General features: G+C 34.3%; 1 protein-coding gene across 2 annotated transcripts in view; it reads left to right on the top strand.

Moving 5' to 3' along the window:
* The window catches only part of CSMD3 (CUB and Sushi multiple domains 3), a 1,272,067-nt gene that overhangs the window by 587,665 nt on the left and 657,032 nt on the right, over positions 1-27,370 (top strand). For both annotated transcript variants that reach the window (XM_008001392.3, XM_008001388.3), the window contains one exon: positions 7,197-7,318. In XM_008001392.3, coding sequence (XP_007999583.2) covers positions 7,197-7,318 — 122 coding nt within the window. The remainder of the gene's footprint in view (positions 1-7,196; positions 7,319-27,370) is intronic.

Below are 27,370 nucleotides of genomic sequence, written 5' to 3'. Positions count from 1 at the left end.
TTTCAGACTCTATCAACTTCATTGGACCTCTTGGGAAAGCCATTGAGAATAGACAGGTAACTACATGATATAATCTTATTATCATATTAGGCTTATCAGATCTTACGGGTGACATAGTACAACTATCTAAGTTTACAAGTAAAAAAAAAACAAAACTGAGTTCCAGGTGGTTTGAATTTACTCAAGTGGAAACATGAAGATGCAGGGATAGTTGAAGATTTGAATATACAAGAACTACAAACGTCATCCTAAAGATGATAAATGAACCACAAACATCATACTAACAACTCCTTTAATGACATACGCTATCATACTCCTTACAACAACAACAAAATGCTCCTTACCAGAAATCTTTCAACAACCCTAACACATAGCCTTAGAATAGCAGGCAGTAGGACATGCTTGTTCACACAATGTTAATGAATCCTTTGTGGATTAATTACCACATTCTACATTCACCAAAAGGTAGAAGCTTGAATTGCTACCAAAGTCCAAAGGGGAAAAAAAAAATGGAAGACACAAATGATAAACAAAACCAAATCTCTGTTTCGACTCTAAGTATTCTAATCATTTGCTCACTCATTCATTCATTGAGTGTCTTCTGTATGGCAGGCACAATTTTATGTGCTGAAGATACCATGATAAACAAAACCAAGTTCTTACCTTCATCAATGTGACATTCTAATGAGGAAAATAGACAACAAACAATTGTGTGTGTGTGTGTGTGTGTGTGTGTGTGTGGTATGTAAAGGTAATACTTAAGAAACTAAAGTTTAGAGATATTAATCAGAATAGGCCATGTATGGAATACTGTTTGAGTAGAAACTTATGCCAGGTGACAAAAATAGAAAGTGCTAGGGTCTTAAAGTGTGAACATTCTCACTGTGCTTAAGGAATTACAAGTAAGTGAGTGGAAAGAGCTTTATAGAATTTACAAATTCTAGGAATCTGTTGGAGCATGATTATGAAAGTCCTTCAATATTATTTTTTAAATTATGATGGAAAAATTCAAGAAGGAAAATTCCAGGAGAGAGTAAAAATGGTACTTCAGGGCACAACGGACCTAGAGTCAACTATAGACAGACCTCAGTTGACATATTCTGTGCAAAAAGAATCCTTAACCTGTAAATCATGTCCTTACTCAACCAAAAAATAAAATGTCAGCTTGTCTTACTTGTGTAGTTGAAACATTATATCTGGCACAAATCTAAATGCCTGAAGGTTACAGTTAAAGCTAAACATATTTCACTGTACTTAACCTTATTCTTAGGCATTTTCCAAAGCATAGTTAACTGTATGTGTTTTACCCGAGGAAAACATAGGAATACATTGATAGGAAAGCTAGAAATAAATCTTTTGACTTCTGCTTCTGTACTTCTATCGATGTTAACAGTATTTTGCAATGTCTCTGCAGATATTGGTTCATTATATTCCACAAACAGTACTGTAAAATGTATAAGGTAGCCATTTTTACTCTTCCTTTATAAAAACACAGGTGGCATGTGAATAAAATAAGTAAATATTTTATAAAATAGCAACTCTGTCTAAAGCACTAAAAGTTAAGATAATCATAAATATAGGAAATGTATAAATATTAACTAACCTATTAGTTCCTTATAAACTGCTTAAATCAGGATGTTAGCATTTTTATGATAATAAGCTGTCCCATTCAGAATGTGCCCTACTTTTCAATTTCTACAAGTTTTATTTAATGCCCTTTCATTGTTTTTTTAATAGTTTCCTTTATAAGACTTCTGTCTTATATGTCTTTTGCTAAATATATTTTTCAAAATTATATGTAATTTCTGCTGCTTGTATAGATTGGGCCTTTCCATTTGAATTGCCAACTATTTTTGTTATAAAAGAAACCTATACAGTCGGGCGCGGTGGCTCACATCTGTAATCCCAGCACTTTGGGAGGCCGAGGTGGGCTGATCACCTGAGGTCAGGAGTTCAAGACCAGCCTGGCCAACATGGTGAAACCCCATCTCTACTAAAAATACAAAAAAAAGATATAAATATATATATATATATATATATATATATATATATATATATATAAAACCGGGCATGTTGGTGGGCACCTGTAATTCCAGATACTCGGGAAGCTGAGGCACTAGAATCACTTGAACCTGGGAAGCAGAAGTTGCAGTGAGCTGAGTTTATGACACTGCACTCCAGCCTGGGTAACAGAGCAAGACTCCATCTACCAAAAAAGAAAAAGAAAATAAAAGAAAAAAGAAAGAACCTGTACATTTTATATGAATTATATATTTTAAAGCCAACATATAGGACTCTTGAAAATAATACAGCATATTGTGGTAGATAAATTATTATATCTCTTGAATGTAAGAAAGAAAAATTATATTACATGTAAATAATGACATGTGTTTCTTATTCAAATTCTCTAACTCTTTTCCAATTTTTTTTTATTTTTTTGCCTTGCCTGGAACCTCTAAGAAAATATTGAATGATATCACTAGTGTGGACATCCACGTTTTGTTCTAATCTTTAATGACCAAATTTGTCATATTTTATTTATAACCCAGTACTTGTTTTGATTTCATACATTCATTGGTATATTTACAAGGTTTTTTTTCTTTTTCTACTATTTCTATTTTTCTGAGACTGCAAGTATGGAGTTTTTATATACTAAGAAATTTCAGCTTAATTTCTCAAATGTACTACTTTACTATAGTCCATTTACTCTAATCACATATATTTATTTCTTTTGTGTTATTAAAGGCTCCATTGAAGCGGAAAATTTGTATCAAAATAATGTATGAAATCAATGTAATTTAATACAGACACCATTCTTCTTTACTTTGACAAATGGACACAACTAAAGTTTATGGAAAAATAAATATTATTGAATAATCAATATAATTATGAAACTGAATAAGAATGGGGAGATGTATGCTATGTATGTAAAAAATAACTAAAACAGTATGGTACTGGCAGAAGAATAATCATAGATCAGTAAGTCAATATGAAAAAAAGGCTCAGATACATATATGGGTTTCTTATACATTTATGTACGGTCTATATAAATATATTATAAATGGTAGTTCTAGTTCATGACCAATAATATAGAATTTACTATAAATGCTTCTTTAGCTTGCCCCATAAGACATCAGTTTGTAGATGAAGTTTAATTATAATATAATAAAACTATCAAAGTATGAGAAATAAAGGTTGTATTTCAATCTTAGATTTGAAGAAAATCTTTCTTGCGTGAGATACAAAATACAAGATCTAAAAGAAGACACTGACAGATTTACACATATTTTTAAGTTTGTAGAGAAAAATTAATTCAAAGCAAAATCAAAAGCAAAAATCTGTAAGAAAATATTTGTAGCACAAATAAAACGGTTAATATTAGTAACACATATTAAGTTTCTATAAATCAGTAAGAAAAAATTGAAATGAGGGAATGTGTACAAAGAGAAAAGTCGGAACAAAAAATAGAGACAACAATAAAGACTTCTGTTAAAGCATACTAAAAATGTAGAGAAAGAATTGGAAATTAAAACAGTGACATTCTTGAGAATGACAAAAGCATAATGATTGATACTATTATTTTGGTGACAGCATGGGGAACTGTTCTCTTTTTAATATTATTTTTGGGAGTATACTGAACAAATTTTTGGAGAGTAATTTAGGCATATTTATCAAATTTTTAAATGCTCACATATTGTAACTAACTAATCTTCTAAGAATTAATCCTGCAATAATAACACAAGTATAAAGCACAAATACAATAGAATTGAAGAGAAAAATTACTTATTGTTGTAAGCCACTGAGATTTTACAGTTTGGTTTTCCATAATAATGAGTTTGTTTTGATTTTTTCAACTATAAAACGTAACACGTAAATGTACCAAGATCTTCATTGTATTTGTGTTGCTATGTGTGAACTGCTGCAACTCCGTTCAAATAGCAGGTCTGTTCTACATGTCTTCTTATTTCCCACTGCAGGATTAAAGAAACCTTCTAATTATCTTGTGCTATTCTCATAGTGGAAGCCTGTCAAAAATGTCCAATAGTTCTATCAGCTTCTGTTTGTACTGTTAAACTTGTGAAAGAAAAAATCCTGTAGGTACTGACCTAGAACAGTCATCATGATATATGCAAAATATATCTTGAGACTAATATTATAGAATTAGCTATGCTTGTTAAAACACACAAATACATTAAGAAAACAAGAAATATGCAAAAACTCGTATTGCCGCAAAACAAAAATGTCTGTAGACAGACGACTTGTTAAGTGGTTACCGTCAGGTTTGGATGGAAGCAGATAAGCAGATCAAAATATTTACAGGTGATTGTTACTTGTCATTTTATAAATGTTTTTGCTTTATTTTTACAGAAAATAAAATCATTTTCATAGAAGAAAGTTTTTCACTCTGAAACATATTTGTAAAGATTATTCATCAGCATGAAGAGAGCACTATTTTATAGTTAATTTAAGAGCTGTGCCAAAGAACTTGAATATTTGTTTCTTTAGCAAACATATGTACATCATGAAAGCCATTGCAGTAGTAGTTAACAAAGATGATAAACAAGGCCTTGACTTCAAAAGATTCGAAGTGTGTATATAGTTTAGAAAACAAAGGATGCCAGAGAATTACGAAGTAGTAAGTACCACTCAGAGAAGCAGTATATTCAATCAGAAAGTTATAGCTACTACAAACCAATTGCGTTGTGATTGGTATAAATTTCTCATTTCTATAAAGTTCTTAGACTCTTTCAAGCTGCATTCCCTATCAGGCCACTAGCACCTAAACACTTGTATAAATGTGCTGTTCAAATAACGTGCTATGAACTGTACAATCCATTACAAAACCCTTGGTGGAAGAATTAAAAACCCTTCTTATGGAAAGAAGTGGCACATCACCTTGGCTTTGTTTTATAGAATATCTGCAAGTAAATGTAAGAAGGAATAATATTCTAAACCTGGAAAACAGCATGACAAATGTAGAAAATTATAACGAGTATGGTGAATTCAAAGAAGAGCAAGATGTCTGTTCTGGCACAAGTAAAGTGTATGACTATGTAAAATGGTGGGTAATTGTAGTCGAAAATAAATTTACGTCCTCATAGGAATAATTTTATATTCTCTGTTAGGAAATTTGTACTTTATTCCATCTGAAATAGATACCAAGTTTTCATGCAATTAGGTAATGAAATCTGTGTTTTAGAAAGGTAAATATAGTAGGAGTGAGCAGGATGTAACAGAGAGAGAAACTGGAGTCTGGAAAAGGGGTTAAGTAGCTATTACCAGTACAAGAAAAATGAGGAAGAAGCACTGGACACTGGGAAGAGAAGAGATGAAGCAAAACAGAGATGTTTCCAAGGAGGAAAACAGAATAGACCATGAGGAGTATATATTATGCAAGGCAAGGAGCTGGATAGTCTATTCAAGAAATATTTAATTGAAAGCACTTCCTAAAAGTATCTAATGGAATGTCCAGTGGACAGAAAACTAACCTAGAAATCAGGAGAGATACCAAAACTGGTGATGTAGATTTGAGAGCTATCAACACAGAAATGTCTTTTCCAGTCATAGAAGTGAATTAGTTTAACTATTCAGAGAAACCATGGACCAAATAGAAAAGAGGAGATTAAATCAATTTAGAATTATGCTACTTAAGGGTCAGATGGGGAAAACAAAACCAGAACAAATAATATGGTAGAGCAGAACTATTTAAAACATACATGCAAATAATCAGGAGAGCTTAATACTATGTGAGGGAAGGCAGAGAATTTCAAAGCTTATCAATACTTTGCATTGCTGCTAAGATATCAAATATGTGGAAAAAATGAAGAGATACTATATTTAGCAATTATGAGTTCATTGCTGGCTTTGAAAAAACAATTTAAACACTGAAATGAGAATGGGAATCAGACTGAAATATTTTGAAGACTGAAAGGGGAGAGGAAAATGGAGTAGTGAGCATAGAATATTTACAAGAAGTTAAGTAGTAAATTGGAAAAAAGATTGAATTGCAAATAATGGTAAGGGAAAAAAATACAATTTATTATTTTTTCTATACAAAATAATATGATTTTATTGATTAAAATATAGAAATTATATACACACACTCACAATATGATTAAAAGTACTGTAACTATTAAATCAACATAAGATATAACCATCAAGTTGCAGGAAAGTTGTCTGAAATAGATTTATGCTATAAAGAAAAGAAGCTAATAAAGAAATCTACATGTAACATACAAGAAAGACACACTTTTAGTGATTTAAAAAACAAGACTTGAGTCAGAAGACCTGGGCCAAAATTCCGACTACTCTGTACTAGAAGCATGACTTTGACCATGTCAACCAAACTTTTAGGAGGTCCATAAACTGATTTTCAAAGTGGTGATGAAAGTAACTATGCACAAATTTAAGTGCATATGAAAATATACATTTAACTGTTCATCATTTAAACATGAATCAGATTATTTTTGATGGATTAGAAAATGATAATATGGGCAGGATTTGATAGAATGGGGCAAAGAAATCCAGATCAAAAGTAGTGGCATCCAGAAATTCGTGGTGGTCAGGAAGCAAGTTAAGAAACAGAAACAGTATGGTCACTAACTCATTTATTAAGTAGAGGAAAGATGAGTTAGAAAACAGAAAATTCTACAACTTTCAACTTTTGTGGGAATTCATTAAAATTACTTAAATGTAACTTTTTTTTTTTTTTTTTTAGTCTAGTTCTTTAATTCATAGTTGTAAGTACAGAAAGAGAAGTTTTACTATTGATGGTTCTCAGCTGCGCGATTGTGAGTCCTAGGGTACTTAACAAACACAAATAAAAACACTTTTTAGATTACTTCATTAATCCAAGGCTCTGTTTCACTCTCTTTGTATGTTTTTGTTAACATAATATTGAGTGAGTATGCCTTTCTCTAATTAAACACACCTATTTAAAATCAGAGAACAATTTATCATGCCTCACATTTCTATTCATAACTAGTTTTTCATTAACGTTGAAAATATTGAGCTCGTGAATCCCAGGGTGTTATAAACACTGTATTTTCATAAGTGACATTAGAATACCATAATGTATATTTCAATGTGGTTATAATTGTATCATTTTGAATTTAAAGTCTATTTGCAAGATATTTTATTGTTGTAATTTTACATGTGGCATATGTTCATCTTTTAAAACGCAATTTCTCTTTTAGTGAAAACGTGTGGCTCTAATCTTCAAGGACCAAGTGGTACCTTTACATCTCCCAACTTTCCATTCCAGTATGATAGCAACGCACAGTGTGTCTGGGTCATCACTGCAGTGAATACAAATAAGGTAAGAGAACACCATCTGTGGTCAAAAAAAAGTCATAATCATAAAGACAAAGGCAAAGAAATAATACGGAGCATGCAGTACAGAAAATTTGTAACTCAAGTAGAATTTTGGCAATTTTCCCTACTTATCTGTTTATAAACCAAGTTTATATGAGAAATTTGGAAAAAAAAAATAATACAACTCTGCTCCAAGCTAATAATGTATACATGAAAATGTTAAAATTATAAAGGAATGCTCTGAGATACATTTTTGAAGGTTGTTAAGTGTATTCTTTTTAAAAGGAATCATGAATAGTAGCTGTTGTATCTTTTCTGTTTGATACAATATTCAGGTCAATCATGTTTTTATACATAGTCGACTTTCATTTCAATGTTTCTGTATTGCTATATATCACATAACTATTTATTTGGAATAGTTTGTTTAATGTGCTCTGCATTAATAAGAATTTATATTATGGATATTTCAAAAAGTTGAATTGCCTTTCTATTTGATTCTAATATGAGTAACACATCTAAATATGTATGTGCCACTATACCTCAAGCAAAATTATAATACAATGAATGTAAAAGCAGCTGAAAATTTTGCTGGTTTTTCTTTCCTGCTCTTACTATCCTGCTATCTTGCTTCTGTTTGTAAGACTTGATTTTATAACAGTAGAGAGGACCTAAATAGGAAAATTCATCATTTCTCTCAGATCTTCAGATTGTGTGATAGCTTCTTTGGGCTAGATTTTAAAAAGTTTGGTGGTAGAGCTCTTGAAATTGGGCCAGATTGTGTTTCATATACTGATGTATAATTTTCAGATAACTTTAAGTTATTTAACCTCTCTCATGTTGTTTCTTTATCTATGAAATGTGAATAATAAAGACACATATTTTATAGTATCATAAGAAATAAGTAAAATAATGCAAACACAGTTGTTAGTAAAGCTAATAAGGCCTTAAAATACATTATTAATTCATTGTTATTAAAGTAAATATTGCCTCCTGGGAATTTTTGTGATCACCTGTCAAGTTCTTGAAACCTAATTCTAAGATCAGCAGAGTTGGTTTAAGACTCAACACAGGGACAATTAGATTTGTTTCACAGAAGAGCCCTGATTTATAAATCAGAAGAACTAGATCAGAAACCTACCCTGCCCCAAATTATCTCTATAAACTTGAGTAAATTTCTAAATCAAATCCCTCCGTTGCATGAAGGAAATCATGTTATCCACCCAACCTCTGTCGTCAGTTCAATTCAGTGCAACAAATATTTATTGATTTCTTTCTCTGTGCAAATTATTGGTTGTTGAGAAAAAAACAAAAAAACATGAAGTACTTGGAAAACTGACATTTGTTGAACACTTAGCAGCATGCTGTACACTATTCTCAGAAGTTTTTTTCTGGCACTTTTTATGAGTTATTTATTCCTTGTAAGACTCTCACGAAGGAGATACTTTTATTATTTGCATTTAAGCAAACCTGTAAATAACTTGTCGAAGATCACATAGTTAGCAAAGGTCAGAGCTGTGTACTTTACGAGATACATGTAGGTACAAAGACTTATCTCACAGGAAGGTATAAATATATTTTTCTAAGATAGACACAGCTAATTCATTATAAAATATGGAATAAACACATTTAATTAATCTTTCATTGAGATAGAGATATTGTTTTGTCTTCGCAATTACATGTAATTGTCATCAAAATGTGGCATTATCTCATGTTCTATAAGATGTCTGCTTTGCTAACTTTAAATCATTATCATTATGGAATTAAATGAAGTTTCAGAGGTTGTCACATTTCTACTTGTGTATATTACCTAATCTACTCAAATGTATTTCTCTTTTTTCTCCAAAAATGCAAATTATTTTCTTAGGAGAACATAATTACTTTCAGTTCTTTGCTATTTTTAATTAATAAATATAGACATTTAATTTTGATCAGTTAGCTTAACTCTTTTTTAAGATGTCTTACGGAAATTGGTTTACAAGAATTATTCATCATGAGTCACAGTAAGAATTATATTTTATCTTGTGACCCAGTTCAAACACACACACACACACACCACACACACCACAGTTTCACACATATGAAACATTTTCCTTCACATGAATGTGCTCCTGTATTTTCCATTCTAGTCGACTGTAATCTGTTTATTATTAAAACATTGATTATGTCCCACTAAATTAATTTCATGATGCACTAACAGGTTATAGTACACAGTTTAAAAAACACTGTTAGAGGTATTTGCTTTCATAGATTACTCCTTGGAACGCTTTTCAGAAGGAAATGGTTGGTATAAATCATAAACACACAGCTATACTAGTTTGCATACATCCGAATTAACCAAGGTGCTTAATACGTCTGTATTTATAATTTGTTCAGTAATTATTGTTCATGATTTTCTGTATATTTGAGCAATTATGGTGTTCTAAATGTACCAAAAAAAGTACATGGTTGATGGAAAAAGTAACCTGAGATTTAAAATTTGATTTAATCAAGTTTCAATCTAGGCTGTTACTCTCACTATGAGAGCCCAACCACAGTTTCTTTTTCATAGATTAGAGGTCATAATACCATATCATAAGGTCATACAGAAAGGAACATATGAAGTTCCTGATATAAAGCAAGTTCACTTTAAATGACACTTATTTTTATTGCCAAATGCTGCCATCTCCTCAAGAAACATATTTCTTTCCTGTTATTTACTGGACTTAACATGTATTAATCCAAAATTATCATTGCATATAATTTTCTTCTATATTTCATTATGTGATTGAATAATTTATAGGTGACTGTCTTATTCTAAAACATTAAACATTAAATTATAGTCATTATTACTAATCAGTTTACAAACATTGCAATTAAGTTCACAGAAAACAAAATATAATAACTGAGCATTGTAATCTAAACTAATATACATTTTTGATGTTCGTTTATGCTCCTTCCACAAGCTTCTGTAAGGGAGTGTTTCCTTTAATTATGGCATTTGAGTGATGAAAATATTTGAGGGTTTCTTCATAACAGCAAGTTAAAATATTAGACTAGTACTTTAAACATACCTAGTCTTTGAATTAATTGTTCTTGTTGCATTAATGTGCACATTCAACATCAGCTCCAAGTGTGAAATGAAGACTGAAGACGTACCTGAATCTGTTTGTTCTTCTTTGTCACTTTCCCTCTTGTACTTGTTTTTCCAAGTTTCAAAAGAGAATCATATATTACTTCTCCAACTGGAATATTAATATATTACATTGCTTGAGTGTAAATAAAACTCTGGAGAATTAGAATAGGAAATCCCAGATTCATAGCTCCTGAGGGACAGATCTTGAGACAAAGCAAAGAAACAAAAAGCTTCACTAAGACATATTTGAAGGGAATCACATCATATTAACTAAGCAACAAATTCATAGAAATGCCCATGTCTGCATCTATGCATCTGTGAATCTATCATCTATTTCTCTATGTATCTATTTATGTATACAAGTATGTATGTTATGTATCTACCTGTCATCTATCATCTAATTGTCATTCATCCATTCATCTATTTTTCAATTCCACTATTTGTATGTCTATTTATCCTTATATAGAATTCATGATAGTTAGGATATTGTAGGTCAATTTTAATTAAGACAAAAAGTCTGACATTTTTAGACAGAAAGAGTTTCTGATTTGTCTAATTGATTTTACAGTTTTTGCATTTATAAAATATGGACACTTTCTATAAATTGAGTTAGCTAATGATGCAAGATTTTGAGAAAACTATATTTAAAATACTTGCAAAATTAAAGTAGAAATTACATCCTTTGCATCTATTCACACTAAGAATTTTAAATAATAGATGTCAATGTAAAATTGTGAGAAAGCACAGTTTCCAAAATCTTTTTATTTATGTGAGCAAGAGTTTGAAGGGTATTGGTCTAGCTGATAGAAATGGAATGTGAGCTGCATATTTAGTTTTAAATTTTTCAGTAGCCACATTTTTAAGAGATAAAATTAATTTTAATTGTATATTTTATTTAACCACAGATATAATTTCAACATGTATTTGGCATAAAATTAATGCAAGAATTTACCATCTCTCTTTTTATTCTTAATCTTTGAAATCTAGAATGTATTTAGCAAGTTTATCACATCACAATTCAAATTAGCCTTACATTGCTAGTGGCTACCATATTGGCCATTTCCATCACCACTGAGAGTTCTCTATTTGATTGTTCTGTGTGGAGAATGAAAGGTGATGGTGGTGGGTATTGAAGAGAATAAATGCCTCATTGTAAGGCAATTGCCTCAGGTGAAGTTTTTGCTAGGACTTCAGGGAAAGGAAAAATGGAATGGCAGAAACTGGCAGAAATAACTCTGAAAGACTGAGTTTTAAGATTCTGCACTTTCACATGCACACGTATGTTCATTGCGGCACTATTCACAATAGCAAAGACTTGGAATCAACCCAAATGTCCATCAGTGACAGATTGGATTAAGAAAATGTGGCACATATACACCATGGAATACTATGCAGCCATAAAAGAGGATGAGTTTGTGTCCTTTGTAGGGACATGGATGCAGCTGGAAACCATCATTCTCAGCAAACTATCGCAAGAACAGAAAACCAAACACCACATGTTCTAACTCATAGGTGGGAACTGAACAATGAGATCACTTGGACTCGGGAAGGGGAACATCACACACCAGGACATATTATGGGGAGGGGGGAGGGGGAGGGATTGCATTCTGAGTTTTACCTGATGTAAATGACAGGTTGATGGATGCTGACGAGTTGATGGGTGCAGCACACCAACATGGCACAAGTATACATATGTAACAAACCTGTACGTTATGCACATGCACCCTAGAACTTAAAGTATAATAATAGAAATAAATACTATGCAGCCATAAAAAAGGATGAGTTTGTGTCCTTTGTAGGGACATGGATGCAGCTGGAAACCATCATTCTTAGCAAACTATCACAAGAACAGAAAACCAAACACCGCATGTTCTCACTCATAGGTGGGAACTGAACAATGAGATCACTTGGACTCGGGAAGGGGAACATCACACACCGGGGCCTATCATGGGGAGGGGGGAGGGGAGAGGGATTGCACTGGGAGTTATACCTGATGTAAATGACGAGTTGATGGGTGCAGCACATCAACGTGGCACAAGTGTACATATGTAACAAACCTGCACGTTATGCACATGTACCCTACAACTTAAAGTATAATAATAATAAATAATAAATAAATAAATAAATAAATAAAATAAAAAAATAAAAAAATAAAATAAATAAATAAATAAAAATTTTAAAAAAAGATTCTGCACTTTATCACAGAGCATCCAAATGTCTCTATTTTAAATTTCATGATCATTCCTTCTCAATTAATGCCATAGTTTCCACATAAGAAACTTTGTGAATCTGTAAGTTCAGATTACATTGTAATTAGGTAACTTGCATAATTAAATTTTGGGTATGTTTTAGCCATACCTGCCCAGTGCTACAGGTTCACCATAGAAGGTCTATTGTTTTCTGACCATGATGTGAGCTGTAATTTCTCTTTCTGGTTTCCATGCAATCATCAATCACTATCCCCTCCATTGTCCTTGTAGTCTTCAATATGTTGGCCATCAAGTGCAGCAACCCCTTGCCCTCTCCCCACAAATGTTGTTTTCAAAATCTGTTTCAATCACAGAAGGTAAGTAATTGCATATACATTTTTTACTGTCCAAGAACTAAGCTCTGACAAGACCAAAAAATAAGCATATCACTCCCACAAAACACATTTTTGAAGGTCTTAGACTCACTCTTGATAAGAATGACTACACTGACAGGTCTAGTCAGAAAAATATAATCTATATTACCTATTTAAAATGAATGGCATTTAATTTGGGTAATTGTTACACAGGCATTGCATATGTAATGCATAAAGAGTAAAAATTAATGAAGAAGCAACAACTCTATAGACAGATACCATCCTTTTTTCATCCAGAAAGAAAAGTAAAAACTGTGGTATTACCAGAACCTAAGAGCTTACAGTAAAAACAGTCTAGATCTGGTGCTCAAATTTCACAGGAGGAAATCTTTCATGGTGGTTCCTCATCGACCTCTGAGGAAAGGATGTGAGCTAGCAGATTTAGGCAGCCACTAAAGAAAAAAAATAATCTGAAAATTGTAGTGTGCAGTATTCCAACCCAAATATCAAAGGGCAGAATACAGAAGGGTTGGCTAGAGCTAAGAGGCAGCACATAAATAATTAGCACAGTATTGATTTCAAGTAAAAGAGAAAAGCTACAGGTGGAGCTAGTTTAGGAGAAAAAAACAGTTTATCTTTGTTATATTTGAAGTATCTGTTAGATTGTATATCAAGTTGGAAATAAAATCTAGATATCCTTTTTTAAAAGGATGGAGGTGGAAGTTTGCAAATTGTCAGCTATAGATGTTATTTGAAACCATGAGACTGAAAGATCTCAAAGAAAGTCTTAGATGGAAAGCCACAGTTAGAATACATAGTGGATGAAAGACCAGGTGTGGTGGCTCACGCGGGTAATCCGAACACTTTGGGATGCCGAGGATGACGGATCACCTGAGGTCAGGAGTTTGAGATCAGCCTTGACAAATTGGCAAAACCCTGTCTCTACTAAAAATACAAAAATTAACTGGGCACGGTGGCAGGCACCTGTAATCCCAGCTGCTAGGGAGGCTGAGGCAGGAGAATCTCTTGAATCTGGGAGGGGGAGGTTGCAGTGAGCCGAGATCATGCCAACAGAGCCAGACTCTGTCTGGAGAGAAAAAAAAAAAAAAGGAAGTGATGAACGACTGGCAAAAGCTAATGAGTAGGATGCCTAATAGAAAATGTTCTTGCATATATTTCTGTATACTTCTAATGTTACATTTTTATGTAATTGAAGACTGCCCGTTCCCAACCCAGGAAACAAATATCCATGGAAGAATCAGATTAAATGTCTCAAGTATATCTGAACTACTATTTAAAATGTAACATTAGTAATAAAAATTGCAAAATGTATTTATGTTATTAATATAATCAGAACAACACTTTCTATGTATGTATTTATTTATTTATTTTTGAGATGGAGTCTCGCTCTGTCACCCAGGCTGGAGTGCAGTGGCGCGATCTCGGCTCACTGCAAGTTCCGCCTCCTAGGTTCAAGCCATTCTCCTGCCTCAGCCTCCCGAGTAGCTGGGACTACAGGTGTGGGCCACCACGCCCGGCCAATTTTTTTGTATTTTTAGTAGAGACGGGGTTTCATGGTGTTAGACAGGATGATCTCCATCTCCTGACCTCGTGATCCACCCACCTCGGCCTCCCAAAGTCCTGGGATTATAGGCATGAGCACCCCCTCACCTATTTTTTTCTTAATTGATGATAAAAGAACAACTCTATCGCATGTGAGTGTCCCATTAACTATTTTCCTTCGTATTTCCTTTGTATTACTTACAAAGTGCTTTTCGTATCCAAGATTGGAAAGCACTGATTAAAATAAAATACAGTGATCAGAATTACTCAAGTGTATTTGCCTTTAAAAATTAAAAGAACAAACAAATGAGAGAAACATGCAGTTCCTTTCTTATACTCTGTGTCCAGTCCTTCTTACTATATGATTGAATCCACTTTTTTCAATTAGGTTGACTTTTGCAGGAAAACAAAAAAATCAAAATTTTAGTCCTAAACTGATATCTAGAATTCAGCTTGAAGTCACCCTTAACTTTAATCCCATCACATTCCCTAAAATGAAAATTAAGTTTGGGATTTATTTTTGAGGGTTTAAGTTTGGTGCTAGTGATTGAAAATCTGTCCTGTTTTCCACCCATGTGTCCATTCTATTATCTTTAGTTGTTAGATTGGCATCTTGCCTTGTCATCATTAGTCCCTTTTTCAGGGACTGAAGTCCTATTGCTGATCCATACCCTCCTTTCTGGAGCTTTGAAACCCACCAAAATAACTTCTCTAAGCAAATTGTCTGACTTGCTGCTCCTGGCTCCCTCACTGCTCTGTTGACTCCTGAACCAATCTTCTCAATATAACCTTTCTCTTCCTTTATCGCCATCTCCTTGTTGTCGTTTATCTAATAGGTGTCCTCCCAAATTTTACAACTGGTTCTATCATTGAGGCCTCCTTTCTACTGGGGAATGCTTGCTTATTTATTCATTCAAATAAACATGTATTCAGTAGCTACTAATCCCAGGTGTAGTTCTTGAAGCTGAAGATTCGAAGTTCCTTTTTTTTCTTTTTTTTTTTCTTTTTTTTTTTTTTTTTTGAGATGGAGTCTCACTACGTCACCCAGGCTGGAGTGCAATGGCACCATCTTGGCTCACTGCAACCTTCGCCTCCCAGGTTCAAGCAATTCTCCTGCCTCAGCCTCCGAGTAGCAGGGATTATAGGCACACAACACCACACCTGGCTAATTTTTGCATTTTTAGTAGACATGGGGTTTCACCATGTTGGCCAGGCTGATCTTGAACTCCTGACCTTGTGACATGCCCGCCTCGGCCTCCCAAAGTGCTAGGATTACAGGCGTGAGCCACCGCGCCTGGTTCAAAGATCCTTTTTATCATAATTCCCTTATATCATTTATAACACAATTTTATCCCTCATGGATTTTACATTGTACTCAGGTAGATTATTAGGGGGAAGAGTGAGAAAAAAAAGGTGAAACTGGGCCTGTAGTAGACTTGAATCCATGTTAGTTTTTTTGCTTCACAGCATCCATCTGCTTTCCATAATTTTTAAAAGCTGAAAAACTATCTTTCTGCCATGCTGGGTGGTCCTGAAGGGGACTTCAGCCAAAGTTACGCTGTCCCTAACCCTTCCACCTTCATTTTCCAAGAAGATCCCATACAGCGGTATGCTGGAAGTAACTTTTATCAGCTCTTGAGAGCTGCTAATGTAATTATAAGGAATATAACAAGCTGGTTGTTAAGCATATCCAATAATAAAAGTGAAATCATCTGGACTAAAATATAATGTTATGTTAAAAACAAAAATAATAGTTACACAAAACTCATTATTTCATAATCTCTTGCTAGTCTTTACTATTAGCTATGCCCATGAGGTTATTTAAATCTATTTTGACTGTATGCTGGAGCTACTATATAATCATGAAATACTATACATCTATTCCCCAATCTGTATTCAGTCTCTTTGGCAGCTTCAGTTTGGACATAGTGGTATGATTTACACTATAGAAATAGGCAAACTGAATAAATCAGAACTTTTCTTCATTGTGTAGATATAGAAAGTGAAGAAGAAAATGCTGATACTAAAGATTCAATTTTGAAGTGTACTGAGTCTGTAGTGATTACATTGTGAATGGCACAAAAAATTTGAGGAAATATTCTTCCAGTATTCAAAAACTATGATCTCATTCAGTAATGAAGTCATTCACATCGTGGACAAACAAATGATGTTTTAACATATGTATTCATTTTTATAGTTATGTTTTACTCATTAACATAAATTAAATATCAACCAACATTCATAACTTAAAATACATATTTTACTTAACCCAGCCAAAATGGTTTTCTGTTATTTCTCACCAAAAAACTCTGAGACAAGGAGATAATGATATACATCATTTTGTTTTTATCTCCTCATCTAGTATAAACAGAGACTAATGCAATATTTAACATTCCAGTTTGCTTCTAGAATAATTCTAGCACATTCCACTATAGCCTGAAAATTGATAATATGCTTATTTCTTCTATTTTTATCCATATCTGGTTGGAGAAAATCTAGCTGATTAAAACACATGCTAGTGTTAGCTACCTTTACTTTGTTAGGTTGCTCATAGATTTTTGAGATGTGATTCTTCCAATATAAACATGTAAATTATATTAAAATTATAATGATTTTAGTTAGACAATTCTTCCATATAATGTAAAGAACTAAGCTGAAAATGTACAGCAGCATAATTCTTTATGGCATTTTGACCACCCCCCTGCTCTCTTTAAATGTAATACACTTTTATCAATACTAAGTTATTGTTATGAGGATAATTTTGATGACTCCAGGATATCAGCAAATCTCACAATGAAGAAAATACAATTCATTGAGAGGTAAGTAATGAAAGATTAAATTAACTAGGCATAGAAGAACCTAATTCACAGAGAATAAAGACAGGCATATGAGGTTGACTTCAGTTCAGATTATAACTCTCACTAACTTAACAGAAGTCTTCATTGTCAGAAGAAATAAAATATATCATCAAAAGAATAAGTATTGACTATGGCTTTAAAAAGTGTTGCATAACACTAGACAAAAGCATATATTTGTTTTTGTATTTTAAAACTATGACTATTTACTTTGTTTTAAATTTGCCTCATATTGCTTTTGGATGTTAAGATTTAGAGAATATGGCTTTCCATGATCAAGGTGAATTAATGAAGGAGGTATAGGAACTGGAATGATTTTAAGTGTACATATTTAAAAATTCACTTTGGAGCTTCCCACCCTACTTATAAACGCCTTCCTTTTGTGGAATAAGGCATGGATAGAATGTGAACCTGAGTCAAAAGCCCTGAATTGTTGTGCAGATCATCTCACCTCTCTGAATCTCAGTTTTCTCATCTTTAAATCAGAAGTAATCATCCATACCTCACCATGTCATAGGAGTCTTGAAGTGCCACACAAGTTAATAAATCAAACAGCACTTTGTACATTAGAAATTATCTTGTAAGTTTAAGGAATTATATATGTTTATTTTTCATACCATCCCTTATTCCAAAGATGACTTTTAGTGAATGACATTATCAGACAGACCATTATATGTATATTGAGATATGTTGAGTAATTAAGGATGTGTAAGCATAAGCATAGTACCTAGTTCATAGTGGGTGACCGGTTATTAAAATAATTAATTAATATGAATAAGCAGTATATATTATTTGGAATTTACTAGGTGCTTTGATACAGCACAGTCTAAGATGAGTGCACAATGAATAGCAAATATTTTGTTGGTATTTGTACTGCTTTATAAATAAATGCTAACTACATTTATATTAAGTAATATTTGTACCTGTATATTATTTTCTCTAGAGCTACCATAAGGCATAGTTACTGGGTTTTTCATATAGTTCTGATAAAACTTCATTACAACATTTCACATCATTCTGAAACATAGATTTGATTTCTGTTGAAGTGAAGTAATAAGTGAGTTTTTCTCTGCTCTTATGTTTTTGTGGACACTTACCCCAAACTTAAATTCATGTAAAGAAGGACAGCCTTTTCTAGTAGGAGATGAAGTTCTTTTTCAGACAGCTCTTTCCATTCTTTGACTTATTTAAAAAAGAAAGTAGTGAAGGTCCAATTTATAATAAGGGTAAAATAATTAAACTGTGAAATTTTACTTTGGTATATTCAATACATTTAAGCCTATGGTTTTCTTTAGATCCATTAAATACAATCTTAATCTTTCTCCCCATAAACTCTTCAGGCATCAGAATACACTCTTAAATCCACCTGTAACACTCTTCTGAACAATTCTTGTCACTTTTCCATCTTTAGAGATAGCCTTTTGCCACTTCATTTAGTCAGCCCATTTATAGGCACTAGTTCTTTGTGCCAAATATTTGGAGATTTGGTACCTGTGCCAAGCTTCAGTGCCAGATCTGAAACCTCAGCCCGGCATAGAAAGTCACTTTTCTACAGACTAGAGCTGTCTTCATTTATGTTCCCAAAAAAGCAGGCCCAAGACGAGGAATTATATGTTGCTGATTCATTAAGAAAGTGCACCCAGGAGAAACTATTAAGGGAGTGAAAGAGGGAGGATAAGAAGGAAGTTAAGCTAGGTGCAATTTCAGACAAAATCCAAGCCTCCGCTGGATCTCATGCAGTGTAAATTACAACTGATAGTTTATCCCAACTCAAGGCAAAGTAGCTGGGGTCTCATACTTCTGTACCCCATGATCATAGGGTAAGTGATACCCAGATCTTTCAGGGCTCATGTGTGGACCAAGTAGGCTCTTGTAGCCTGAAAGCAGTCTCCAGAAGAGTGAGAGCTGTATACATTTAGAGACAAATGCATGGTGTATGCAAGATAATGAACAGATGACAGGAAAGGCAAGACGCATCCAAGAGGATTATTGATCACCTGGAGCACTGACAGTATCTACTATAATGGAGTAGGAACTAACAAGAGCAAACCTGAGGCAGCAGTACAGGGATAAACTGAAATTAAAGCCAGGTTGCCAGGCTTAACAAAGCATGATTCAGAAAGAACCTAGTAGTAGACTGAAGATCTTGATACAAAACAATTAGATGGAAATTTTAAAAAACAACTAGAAGGTTCTCCAAGCCAATAAAAGTAGTTCTGGTCACTATTTATAGAACACCCAGGCTTGGCAGCACAACTTCAAAAGTGCCGATCTTTTTTTCCCCTCCTCCTAAGTGAACCATACCTGTATAGCACATCCTTAACTATTCCTAGCCCCTGCCAATAGTACTTATTTTTTTTGTTGTTCAAATGGTTTATTTAGTTGAAATATTTTATTTAAAGTGAATTACTCTGTGCAGGTACAATAAAATTAAATATCAAGAAATAAAAATAAAAATAAAATAATAAAAATAATAAATATCAATAAATAAAAATAAAATAATAAAAATAATACAAAATAAAGATAAATACATATCAATAAAGAAAAAAAGAGGCCAGATGCAGGGACTCATATCTGCGAGCTACTTTGGGAAGCCAAGGTGAGAGGATCACTTGAGGCCAGGAATTTGAGACCATCCTGGGCAACATAGCAAGACCCTTTTTCTACAAAACATTTTTTAAAAATTAGCCAGGTGGGCATGGTGGCACATGTCTTTAGTCCCAGCTAATCAGGAGGCTGGAGTGGAAGGATCACTTGAGCCCAGGAGTTTAAGGATGCATGAGCTATAACCCTGCCGCTGCATTCCAGCCTGGGTGACAGAGCAAGACCCTATCTCAAGAAAATTAAAAAGTATATTTATAAAGGGAAAGAAAAAGAAAGGAAGGAAGGGAGGAAGGAAGGAAGGAAGGGAGGGAGGGAGGGAGGAAGGAAGGAAGGAAGGAAGGAAGGAAGGAAGGAAGGAAGGAAGAAGGAAGGAAGGAACGAAGGAAGGAAGGAAGAAGGAAGGAAGGAAGAAGGAAGGAAGGAAGAAGGAAGGAAGGAAGGAAGAAGGAAGGAAGGAAGGAAGAAGGAAGGAAGGAAGAAGGAAGGAAGGAAGGAAGGAAAGAAGGAGTAAGGAAGGAAGGAGGAAGGAAGGAAGGAAGGTAGGAAGGAAGGAAGGGAGAGAGGAAGAAAGAAAAGGAAAGTAAAGGAAAGTAAAGGAAAGGAAAAAAGAAAGAAAGGGAAAAGAAAGAAAGAAAGAAAAAGAAAGAAAATTTCTTTTTTTAAAAGTTAAAAAGAATTATCTCTGTATATAAGATTACATGCATTTTCCCCTTTAATTTTGTACTAACAAAAAATTCTGTATCGAATAATACATATGCTTCATTTTATAATGAAAACATATTTTAAAATAATAAACGAAGTAAAAGAAAGGCGTAAGGTATATAGAGTGAGTGATATTATTGACTACTTCCTGCTGCTTGAAAATTTATCCTCCCCGGCCTCTTAGTTCTGTTTTCCTGAATTTCCCCCTACGTTTCCAGGCTTTTGCTAGTGACCTTGTCCTTAAATATTAGTGTTCCTCTATATTAAGAATTCAAACATTTTTCATTTTACATTCTTCTCCTTTTCCTTCACATATCTAAATACAAAGTCCAATGAATTCATTATAGTTAATTAGTATGCCTTGAGGTTAACTCCCTCTCACTCAGGTTTCCATTATTCTCCTTTGGATTATTAACCAGCTTTCCAATTAGTGAATCTTCATCTCATTTTTCTGCTTACTCCAAGCCTGTCACTTTCCAAAAAATTCAGTGTGATGTTTTATTCTGAGATGACATAATGTCTTCTTCTTTGTAAAATATTTAAATGGTTCTGCATAGCTTTATAGAGGAAGCCGTGGACAACCTAAACTACTCTTGTATTTTTAGACTCATATTTCAACACTCTATTTAGCCCCCAAAGCACTTCCAGGACCCTATGGTTTGGGGATAAACCACTCCTTCTGTAGGGAATGTACTTTCTCACTTTGTTTATACATCTCCAATCTCGTGACCCTGTTTATTAATGGCATCTTCTAGGACTCAAGTAATCTTTTACCTTTTCCTAGAAGCCTGTCCTGTCTTCCCTCCTAGATTAGGAAAACTTACTCTGCATAATTGACCCATGTGTTGTCACATTGTACTTACATGTTTGTGCACTTCTTTTCCTTAGTTTAACCCTTAAGGACAAAAACCAGTTCTTCAGTCCATGCATCCTTATATCGAATGAAGTAACTGTCATGTGGGAGTTTTTCTAAGGATTATTTATTGAAATAACTGAGTAATTATTCCTAGACAAAATAGTTGCTTATTTCCATGTTTTTCAGCTTTTTCTAGGAATGTCTCTGGTTCTTACCAACAAAGTAGGCTAAATATGCAATTACAAAGCATTTTTGTTTGTATTTTTTCCGCTACTCTTCCAACTACTAACCATTGGTTATACTCACCACTTTAATCTCAATATTATGATTATACTGGAATGATATGCATAATCAGAGCTGTGTTGAACAATAATTTGGCATAAATAGTAAGGAATTCAAATAAGTTATGGCAATCAATGTACTTATACAACCAAATATAGTCTTTTCGGAGTCGACATAGGGGAGGAAAAAAAACTGGGCAAAGAAGGCCTTAATTAAAACAACCAAGATACACAGGATTTTCAATTATTAGGTTTGGATGTCAGTGACAGAAAAAGCATAACAGAGATTTAAACAAGATATGTATCTGGTCCGAGACTAATGGTGTCTCAGCTCCAGAAATGTCTCAGAGTCATAGGCTAACTCACTACCCTACCGTTCCCAATTTGTGGTCTTTTTCTTAGGTTCCAATATGGTGTCTAACCCATCTAGGAAGCAGGTTGGGGGAAGTGATAAATAAGGAAAACAAAGGACAAATGTAAACTATCTCTTAAGAAATATTTCTTGATGCTGCTTCAAAACATTTCTATTTATATCTTATTTTTGCAATAATCTAACAACATTCTCATACTCAGCTACAAAAAAGAATGGAAAACATAGTCTTTACTAAGGACAACTTGCTACCAGCTAGGAATTATACTATGGTAGGAGAAGGAGTACATGGATGTTTGGGAAATATATGACACCTCTGTTACACATATTTAGTCCAAAATTGAGGAGTGAACAAAGAATATTCCCATTTAAGTACTAGCTAGCTAGAGAAAAGATATTAGGATAAAACTCATAATTTTATGACTGTTACTGATTTTTTAATTAATTATATTAAATTGTAGATTGAGTGTATGTGACAGGCACTGTCCTAAGCTATTTTTATATATCTTCTCACTTAATCCTCCTATTAATTGTATAAAGTAGTTAATATTATTGTATGTATTGTTTAGGTGCAGAAACAAGTTTGGAAAACTTAAGTGACTTATGTAAATTTGCGGGGTAAGCCAGTGGCTTTATTAAATGAAATAAGAATGATGAAATCTGGATGCTGTTATAAAAATGACAGTTCTATTGCTGCTGTAACACATTACTGTAAACTTAGTGACTTAAAACAAATATTAGTAATATTAATATAAATAAAAACATTCATTATTTTATAATTCTGTGGGTCAGCAGTCCATCATGGGGCTCACTGCAATAAAACTAAGTTGTCAGCACACCTATTCCTTTTTGGAAAATCTGGGAAAGAATGTTTCCTGTTAATTGATCTTGTTGGCAGAATTCAGTTCCTTGTAGTTCCTCGATCCTCATTTTTTTTGGCTCTTACCTGAGGGCCATTCCCAGTCTTCTTCCTCTATCTTCAAATCCAGCAAAGATGTGTCTAGTCCTGCTGATGTCACATTTGCACATTCTTCTGACATCTTCCTCTAATTTTAAGACTTGTTTGAATAGATTTGGCCCACTCTAGAAATCCAGAATAAACTTTTCATCTCAAGATTCTTTTTTTTTTTTTTTTTTTTTTTTTGAGACGGAGTCTCTCTCTGTCGCCCAGGCTGGAGTGCTGTGGCGCAATCTCGGCTCACTGCAAGCTCCGCCTCCCGGGTTCACGCCGTTCTCCTGCCTCAGCCTCCCGAGTAGCTGGGACTACAGGCGCCCGCCACTGCGCCCGGCTAATTTTTTCTATTTTTAGTAGAGACGGGGTTTCACCATGGTCTCGATCTCCTGACCTTGTGATCCGCCCGCCTCGGCCTCTGAATCACAACTTCAAGAAGTCCCTTTTAACATGTCTGGTAATATATTCACAGCTTTTTTTGGATAAGAGAGTGGACGTCAAAGGCCGGGCGCGGTGGCTCAAGCCTGTAATCCCAGCACTTTGGGAGGCCGAGACGGGCGGATCACGAGGTCAGGAGATCGAGACCATCCTGGCGAACACGGTGAAACCCCGTCTCTACTAAAAATACAAAAAACTAGCCGGGCGAGGTGGCGGGCGCCTGTAGTCCCAGCTACTCCGGAGGCTGAGGCAGGAGAATGGCGTAAACCCGGGAGGCGGAGCTTGCAGTGAGCTGAGATCCGGCCACTGCACTCCAGCCTGGGCGACAGAGCCAGACTCCGTCTCAAAAAAAAAAAAAAAAAAAAAAAAGAGAGTGGACGTCTTTAATTAGGTATTCTGCCTATCACAGGTGGCAATGAGGAGTAACAAGGAAATTGGACAGTAGAAGACACTGTGTCCTCACATGGAAAGTGAGAAAGACAAGGGAGCTTAATGCTGCCTCTTTTATAAGCATCTAATTCCCATTTACGAGGGAGAAGCCCTCATGGCACATCACCTCTTGAAGCTGCCACCTTTCATACTATCACATTAATAATATCTGAATTTTTGAGAGGAGACATTCAAACGATAGTATCTAGTGTGATCATCATTCTTTTAATCAATGTTTTTGTAAATGAAATCACAGAGAAGTATAAAGAAACCAAACATAAAATCGCTCTTTTTGGATAGAATTGATGTTTATTCTAGAAAAGTATTTATGTTTATTTTATTCTTAAACTAATATTTTAGCAACTTCTTTTTTCATCACATATATTTTAGTTAATTCCATAATTGCATGCATAAAATTATAGATTGCAATTTTACTAAAGTTAGAAGCAGATTCATTTTAACATCTTGAATCAACATAGTTTTTTTTAACATCATAAGAGTTTAATACTTACAATAATAGTCATTGACTTTCAGTATTTTATATTCTATTGAAGATGTGGTACCACTTATTGAATAATTAGGAATAAATAGCAAATATTTATTGTATGTCCTTTCTATATTTTATATTCTTGATGCTAAAATTTCTCATATACTAATACACAAATATAAAAAGTACCTAGTTGTCTATAAATATAGACACTGCATAATTGTGTAATGAATCACAGATCACCACGAAAAACTTATCTGGGCTTCTGTGGTCTCAATAATTTAATTTCTTATGACTCTTGAAAGGATAATATGAGATATGCACTTAAAACAAGGCCTGGAATATAGATGTTCAAAATGTTAGTGCTAATAATATTACTATTATAACTACTACTGCAACTACCACCACCACAACCAACACTAATACATTTCCAGAGCGAGATGGGTATAATGCCTCCACCAATGTTTGAGCTTAGTTTCCTGCTGTGCAGATAACACACACTCTCATGCATTTCAGATCTTGAAATATTCTTGTGGAGACTCCCTGCTAATGTTAGTCATCGGAAACCATCAGCAGATGCTTCTAAGTCAGAATAGGCTTCTGCCAAGAGAGCCTGAAGAAGAAACTGGCAAGAGCTGTGAGCTTTTGCTTTCTGTCACTGAGAGGTTTTGCAGCAGAATGGAAAATTATCTTAATGACAACCTTAGAGTTAGTGGGGGCCATGCTCAATCTTCTGGAACATTGTCTCCTACCCCAGCTACCTAACACCTCAAGAATAGTTGCAGCTGGGTTGTGAAGAGAGAGGGGGGATATGATATTATACCTGTGTTACCTACAGCACTTGCCCTTCTTAGTATTACAGCTTTTTGGTCTCCTGGAATCTCTATCCAATGTGAAAGAATCATTTGGATGATTTAATTGCCCTCTCACAGCAAGAATCACATAATATACGTATCAAAGTATAAAAATTTGTGTAATTCCTTTGTTCAGCATTACATATCTGCTTTGAATTTTAACCCCTTCTGATGTAATAGCAAAGTCACCCACATCAATGATACTAGGGGTAAGCATTGAAGGGAGCAACATCTGCAGAGATAGGATGTAGTAGCTCCATCTTTTTTTTTTTTTTTTTTTCCCCTGTTAAGACCTCTTCTGTATTCACCCTGTACATTATCAGGCTGTGATGATCTCTAATATCCAAGGACAGGCATAAAACACCTCATGTGTCTTAGAGTGCTCAGATGAATACCAATACTGTAACTCTTAGCTAGACATTACCTGGGAAATCCTACATTTTTACGGTGTAGAACCTGGGACTGCAATCAATTTTTTTTAAAGACAAATGTGCTAACATCAGGAAGCTTCTACTTAGCACTTTAAAGAGACAATAAAATGATAAACACAGAAATAAATAATCATAAATAAATCACCCTTAATGTAATAAAGAGGAAGCCCCTTAGAAATGTCAAAAATAGTTTTCTGATCAGATGATTTTTAAGCCAATATTATGGAATGACAACGAACTGGCAATGCAGAGAGAAGAGTGTCTGAGACAGAATTAGTCCTCATAAAGGATTTTTATGACCCTGATGCCGTCTAGAAACTAAAAAGATGACAGGGGCCCTTGTCATAGTGGGTAAAGAGGAGAATGGACATCATGGAGACTGCAGAACTAAAGAAAAGTCAGATCGTAGAGGGCCCTCTGAGAGTTATTCAAATATAAAATGAGAAACCCCTGATAAATGTGATATCTAAATAATTCCTCTTTTCATTCAGATTTCTCTCAGGTTCCTCACCCTCACCTCCTCTATCGCTGAACACCTCCACCATTCTCTATCATCTTGCCTTGATTTCTTTTTCTTTTTTTTTTAAATTATACTATCCCTCTCCCCCACCCACAACAGGACCTGGTATGTGATCATCTCCTTCCTGTGTCCAAGTGATCTCATTGTTCAATTCCCACCTATGAGTGAGAACATGCGGTATTTGGTTTTCTGTTCTTGCGATAGTTTGCTGAGAATGATGGTTTCCAGCTGCATCCATGTCCCTACAAAGGACACAAACGCATCCTTTTTTATGGCTGCATAGTATTCCATGGTGTATATGTGCCACATTTTCTTAATCCAATCTGTCACTGATGGACATTTGGGTTGATTCCAAGTCTTTGCTATTGTGAATAGTGCTGCAATAAACATACGTGTGCATGTGTCTTTATAGCAGCATGACTTAAAATTCTTTGGGCATATCACCAGTAGTGGGATGGCTGGGTCAAATGGTATTTCTAGTTCTAGATCCTTGAGGAATCGGCACACTGTTTACCACAATGTTTGAACTAGTTTACAGTCCCACCAACAGTGTAAAATTGTTCCTATTTCTCCACATCCTCTTCAGCACCTGTTGTTTCCTGATTTTTTAATGATTGCCATTCTAACTGGTGTGAGATGGTATCTCATTGTGGTTTTGATTTGCATTGCTCTTATGGCGAGTGATGATGAGCATTTTTTCACGTGTCTGTTGGCTGTATGAATGTCTTCTTTTGAGAAGTGTCTGTTCATATCCTTTGCCCACTTTTTGATGGGGTTGTTTGATTTTTCTTGTAAATTTGATTGAGTTCTTTATAGGTTCTGGATATTAGAGGATGTGGAGAAATAAGAACACTTTTACACTGTTGGTGGGACTGTAAACTAGTTCAACCATTGTGGAAAACAGTGTGGCGATTCCTCAAGGATCTAGAACTAGAAATACTTTTTGACCCAGCCATCCCATTACTGGGTGTATACCCAAAGGATTATAAATCATGCTGCTATAAAGACACATGCACACATATGTTTATTACGGTACTAT

The sequence above is a fragment of the Chlorocebus sabaeus genome, chromosome 8 (genome assembly GCF_047675955.1).
Source record: "Chlorocebus sabaeus isolate Y175 chromosome 8, mChlSab1.0.hap1, whole genome shotgun sequence".
NCBI classification, from domain to species: domain Eukaryota; kingdom Metazoa; phylum Chordata; class Mammalia; order Primates; family Cercopithecidae; genus Chlorocebus; species Chlorocebus sabaeus.
This window is presented reverse-complemented; position numbering and strand designations above follow the sequence as displayed.